A 6037-nucleotide genomic window follows, 5' to 3' on the forward strand; every position below is an offset into this window, starting at 1 on the left:
GCAGCTGCCATGGTCTTTTCATTGTCCTTCCTGCATCCGTCATCCTTGCCAGCCTTCTCTCCACGCAGCAGACAGAATGACCTCACGAGCAGTATCTTGTTTAGTCCTCACAACGACCCTGTGAGGTAGGTACTGTTGTCATGTGTGTTCTGCAAAATAGGAAACTGAAGCACAAAAACATCAAGCGCCGTGTGTGCGAGGTCAGAGAGCCACAGATTCAGCGTGGACCTGAACTCTGAACCTCAGCAGTCTGCCTCTAGGACCCATTACTGCTAACCATGATGTCACTTTGCTGTTGCATTTGAGACAGATCCAAACTCCCCGCCACGCCTCTACAGCCCTGCGTGTTTTGCCCCCATCTGCCTTTGACCTCATCTGTCTCTGCTCTCCCTTTACTCTGTGTGGCTTTTCTGTGCTTCTGCCTCAGGGGTTCTCAACCAGGGACAATGCTGCCATTTGGAAATGAGGTGGGAGTGCTGCTAGTTACTATGACAGGGTGAGGGGAGCTTTGTAATGACTGTGACTGAGGAGGGCCCACCACTGCATCTAGTGTCCTGGGGTCCAGAGATGCTGACCATCTGGTGTAGGGGAGACAGTCCCACACAACAGAGTGTTGGCACCTCTGCATGGCTGGCTTCTCAGCTGAGCAGGTCTCTTCTCCAAAGAACTCCCTTCCCAACACGCCCGTCTGCAGTGCCTCCTCACCATCTGTACTGTGTCACTGCAAACTCCCTTCCCAACACACCCGTCTGCAGTGCCCCCCTCACCATCTGTACTGTGTCACTGCAACTGGCGCGTGTTGGTTTGCTCATTCATCTCCCCAGCGGGCCTGGCGTGTCCCTTCCACTGCTGGAGTCCCTGTGCCCAGTAAAGTTCTTGGTGCGTAGCGGGTACTCAAAGACTTTTGAAAATGAAATAATTCTTTATCCTACCCTAACATGGCTAACATTTTGTCCAAGTGACTGAACATGTGGAATTAGGATTTTGGATCCTTCATGGATCAGAGAAGAGAGGCGGTTTTGCTCTGAAACAGTAAAACTCTGCATTTTTGTAACTCCACAGGAAAACACCGATGATTTGTTATTTCTTCTCTGTATATAAATAGAGTATCTCACCCTTTTGGAAAAAAAAAAGTCTTTTTCATCTGTTGAAAATTGTTTTAATCTTAGGTGTCTTCTGTTTATGAAGCAAGATGTACAGGAGAGAGAGATCCTGGAGCAAAGTCAGATGGCTTCCGCAGAAAGATGTGCTCCAGCGCCAGCTCCACCTCGGAAGAGACAGGCTCAGAAGGCGGAGGCGAGTGGGTGGGCCCTAGTGAAGAGGAGCTGTTTTCTCGAACTCATCTCTAAACCTGCAAAATAGTACAAATTATTGTTTAAAAATGATATGTGATGGAAAATTACTCTTCAGTGAGACCTGTTAATCTAAAACAACAACTTAGGTTTCCTCTTCAATTAACTGATTCAGATTGGTAATAATTATCTTTCTCTTCTTGCTTATTTTAGAGTTGAGGACAGCTATCCTGTTAAAGATTTTTTTTTCCCAGCTGTTAAATTCTTGGCTATTTGAAATAGACTAGATTGTGTTGTCAAATCAAGAATGGGTGTGCATGTGCTTGTCTTAGAAGTATCACTGCTTTTTGCATCTTAACTGCAGTTAATTTTCCTTCTAACTGCGGTTATATCACTATGACCTTATTAGCATTGCAGTGTCAACAACCACTTCTGCTCTTCAGAGACTTCAGCTTTGGAGCATTTAGGCTTTGTTCTCCAAGAACTGGGATATCCATTCTTACCCTACAGTGGCTTGATGCCTTTCTGAAGGCGAGAGGGAAGCCTGGGTGACTCAGCGGTGGTCTCCATTCAGCAAAATCTCATGTACATTTGAAGTAGGAACCACAAAGGTGTGCTTTTCAAGACTCACAAAATACTGTGTTTTCTATCTTAGGATTTCTTTTCCCCTAAAGTATCATGGAAGATACTATGGTTTGTGACTTTCTTGCTAACTGAAGAAGCCAAGGATTTGGGGTGTGGGGTCATATGCGAGACACAGTGCGGTAAGGGTGCATACCCTACCCCTTACCTGTTCTCATACTGCAGTTACATTTACACCAAAACCCCATGCAGGGTTATTTGTGGTGAGTGTTACATATGTGGTAAGGACCTTAGTTGCAGATTGTTATTTTCTGGTTACCTATGTTGAATTGAAACCCCCAAAACCTGAAATTGTGAACATTTGACATGCAGTAAAGGCCACCTCATCACCCAGAGAAATCTTTGGCTGCTGCAGCTAGCCGCTCCTTGGCTGTGATGTAGTATAGCTTCGATCTCATTTTGTGTTTGAGAGAATGTTCTGGGCAAGTTCTGTGTGTGGTGGGTTGGGGCGGGTAGAGTCATGAGTTTTCCACATCCCTGTGTGGTGGTTTTGCTGACTGTCGCTCCATGGGACTGGCTCCCAGTTCTCCTTGGTGAGCCCGGGGAGCCGGCGCATCTTGTGAGTCGCGTCTGTGCATGGCGATCCGCTCCTCTGGCTCTCATGGCATTGTGCCACAGGCTGAAGCCAGGAGGAGCAGTATGTGCACAACCTAAACATTTTACATTGTTTTTCTTTTTTAACCAACTCATTGTTTAAAAAACAAAAACAAAAAAAAAACCTAATCTGTGAAATCAGCGTAGCATGTCTGGAACATCAGGAATGGCAGAAAAGTCTGATAGGTCTAGACAGCTTCACCACTAATTTTGGCAGGCAGTAAACACACATATAATTTATTAGCTGGGAGCTGAACTGGCTGTGAAATCTATGATTTGCTTTGAACATTTGGGTTTTGTTGCCTTTTTCTTAATTGATAACACAGAAAAGAAAGTACCATCAAAGATGGTGGACTCATTGAGGGTCTGTGTGTCCTCACCAAGAAGGACCTGGTGTGCCCGCCGGGTTGATCTTCCCACATGTTAGGGTTTATTTTTATACAACACATCTTTTGACACTTTAAGGTGGGTTTGTGTGTGTGTGTGTGTGTGTGTGTGTGTGCGTGCGCGCATGTGTAAGATTTTATGTTGCTGTTATTTATTTACGAACTTCAGATACGTTTTTATGTATTTTTCATTCTTCTGGAGCTTCCTAAAAATTGATAAGCATCTGCACTGAAATATAATTTAACAGCAAAAGTAAAAAAGGATTGAAAGTTGTAAATTCCTCATATACTACAGTGACGATTATTCTAGAAATCGTTGCTTGTGTAGCAAAGACCAAATAAATAGATTTCAGACACAACCTTGAGCACAGTTGATTTTGGACAACTGCTGTTTATTAGGAAAGGGCTCCAGGTGGCAAAGGTGCACACTTCCTCAGACACAGGTGAGAAGATGCAGCACCTTCCACAGGTGAATGGGACGGATTCGAAGTGAGCAAAGGGATTCACCAATTATGTATTTATTTGTTTTCATAGTTAAGTAGCTGAAGCTCAGAGGCTTTCAGCAACAGAGATGAAAGTGTGGCTTTTTAGTTTTGTGAATGGTGATCACAAAGAAAAAGCATTTTTAAAAAGTTGGCAAACGCTGAAACGCACTGTGGTATGAAGCGCATTGCATTTCCATAGCACTGAAGTACCAGTTTCCATTCCTGGGCTGAGATTGTTTTTCCCGTGGTTGTATTGTTCTGATTTCACGTACACCAGAGTAACTGATTTTTTTTGTTTTCTTGTGGAGTTAACACCAAATAAAAATTGTAAAAAACAGTTTGTTGTTTTTATTTCTCATAGCAAATCTTCTTTTGTAAAGAACTCCAGCTCCCTTTTACTCATGAGCATCCGTGGAGGAGCAAGTGCCCAGGTGACATCTGTTCTAGATGGAGGCCATTTAGCTCTCCTTACAGACACTGCTGAAAACATGGTGCAGCTTTGCCAGGGAAGAAAGTGGTGTGGCCTGCTGAGAAATGAGCGGCTCTCCCCACCTCACCCCCAGCACACAGGGATGCCACCTGAATCTGCAGCACACATAGCGTTTCTGTCCGTAGATGGCACACAAAGCTCAATCTTTTTGTTTTCTTCTGGGGAAAAAATTGAATCTTTATATGTTAATATGATTGATATTCATTGTGGAAAAAAATCAGTGTGTTTTTAAAGAAGTGTAAGGGAAAAGGAAAACTCATATGTCCTTCTGTCACTCTGAGACATTCACTGTAACATCTGTGCAAGCCCCTTTCCAGGATTCTGAATGTACAGTAGATCTGAATGCATACATAGAGAAACTTACATTAAAGAGTGTACTAGTTCTTCTATAACATCAGAAAGAGGTTTTTACTCAGATGTCTTCATGTCGGTAATTATAGAACTACATAATTATTTTTATAGCTGTATTATGTAGATTTAACAGGTTCCTCATTGATAAAACAATTTTTTTGGTTGTTTATTCAGTATCTGAATAACGTTTCTATGGACATCCGTAAACATGTATGAGAGGACTTTTAAAAGTTCATGGAAAATGGAATTAAAAGAAAAATAAAAAAATATAAACTTTATTTCTCAACATAAGTTCCATCAAGTTCAAGATACCACTGTAAGACATAATACCATAATACCAGCCATTCAGTCTGTCCCTAAAGAACTGAGGCTTCTGGAAATTTCGCCTTGTCAGTGTAGTCTCTGCATTGTGAACTGAAGAGAAATGGGTGCCCTTTACAGATTTTGAAGATTAGGAAACAAAAAGTCAGAAGAAGCCAAATCAGGACTGGTAAAGTGGATGCCTAATGATTTCCCATCAAAACTCTTGGAAAATGGCTCTCGTTTGCTGAGAGGAATGAGCAGGAGGAGCACTGTCATGGTGGAAAAGGGCTCTGGTGAAACTTTCCCAGGCACTGTTCTGCCACAGCTTTGGCTAACTTTCTCAAAACACTTGTAATAAGCAGATGTTAACGTTCTTTGGGCATCTAGAAAGTCAGCACATACACAGTGCTTTGAGCATCCCAGAAAATGGTTGCCTGGCCTCTGCTTTTGACCAGTCTGCATTTGCTATGAGGAGACCCCTCCCACCTCTTGGTAGCCAGTGCTGTGATCAGAATCACGTTGTCTTCAGGATTGTGCTGGTAAAGCCATGTTCCATCTCCTGTTACAGTTCTCAGAGGAAATGCTTTAGGATCTTGATTCCTCTTGTTGAAAGTTTCCCCTGAAAGCTCTGCTGCTGTCTCCAGCTGATCTGAGTGCAATGGTTTGGTAGCCATTGAGTGGCAAGTTTGCTCAACGTTAATTTTTCAGTCCGATCGTGTAAGCTGAAGCATCTGAAGTGTCTATGGTGTTGGCTGTTGTTTCTGCTGTTAATCATTGGTCCTCTTTGATTCAGGCATGACTAAGATTAATTTTTTCCTCACAAATTGATGAGGAGGTCTCATCTTCACCATTGTCTCATCCCTTCTTAAAACAAGTTACCCATTGGCAAACCTCTGATTTTGGCTGGGGGTGGGGCATTGGCCCCATAAGCTTTTTTGTAAAAAATCATTGATTTGGGGCCACGTGCATGGCTCACGCCTGTATTCCCAGCACTTTGGGAGGCTGAGGTGGGTGGATCATGAGGTCAGGAGATCGAGACCATCTTGGCCAACATGGTGAAACCCTGTCTCTATTAAAAATACAAAAAAATTAGCCAGGCATGGTGGTGCGTGCCTGTAAATCCCAGCTACTCAGGAGGCTGAGGCAAGAGAATTGCTTGAACCTGGGAGGCGGAGGCTGCGGTGAGCAGAGATCGCGCCACTTCACTCCAGCCGGGGCAACAGAGTGAGACTCCGTCTCAGGAAAAAAAAAAAAAAAAATTATTGATTTCACCATTCTTCCACCCAAGCGTCAGCATAAATTTGATGTCCTTGCTTCCATTTTTAGCAGAATTCATGTTGCTCTGATAGGTGCTCTTTTCAAACAGTCATACCCTTCTTAGTGCCTCAAACTAGATCTTAAGACATGTTATAACAAGTTAGTACAAGTTTACTTTGGTGCAAAAAATTTTTGAAATCTCTGCATAGCTCTTTTTTGGAGACAGTCTCACTGTGT

The 6037-nt window shown here is 43.1% G+C and overlaps 1 protein-coding gene across 7 annotated transcripts in view; it reads left to right on the forward strand.

The window, feature by feature from the left end:
* Positions 1-3736, forward strand: part of KIAA0232 (KIAA0232 ortholog) — a 98944-nt gene extending 95208 nt beyond the window's left edge. For 6 of the 7 annotated variants that reach the window (XM_032135254.2, XM_032135255.2, XM_058430054.1 and 3 more), the window contains one exon: positions 1170-3736. In XM_032135254.2, coding sequence (XP_031991145.1) covers positions 1170-1349 — 180 coding nt within the window. In that variant the 3' untranslated portion in view covers positions 1350-3736. The remainder of the gene's footprint in view (positions 1-1169) is intronic. The other variant, XM_058430055.1, reaches the window with a different exon arrangement.
* Positions 3737-6037: the final 2301 nt, after the last annotated feature.

Source organism: Hylobates moloch, unplaced genomic scaffold (assembly GCF_009828535.3).
Source record: "Hylobates moloch isolate HMO894 unplaced genomic scaffold, HMol_V3 SCAFFOLD_17, whole genome shotgun sequence".
NCBI lineage: Eukaryota > Metazoa > Chordata > Mammalia > Primates > Hylobatidae > Hylobates > Hylobates moloch.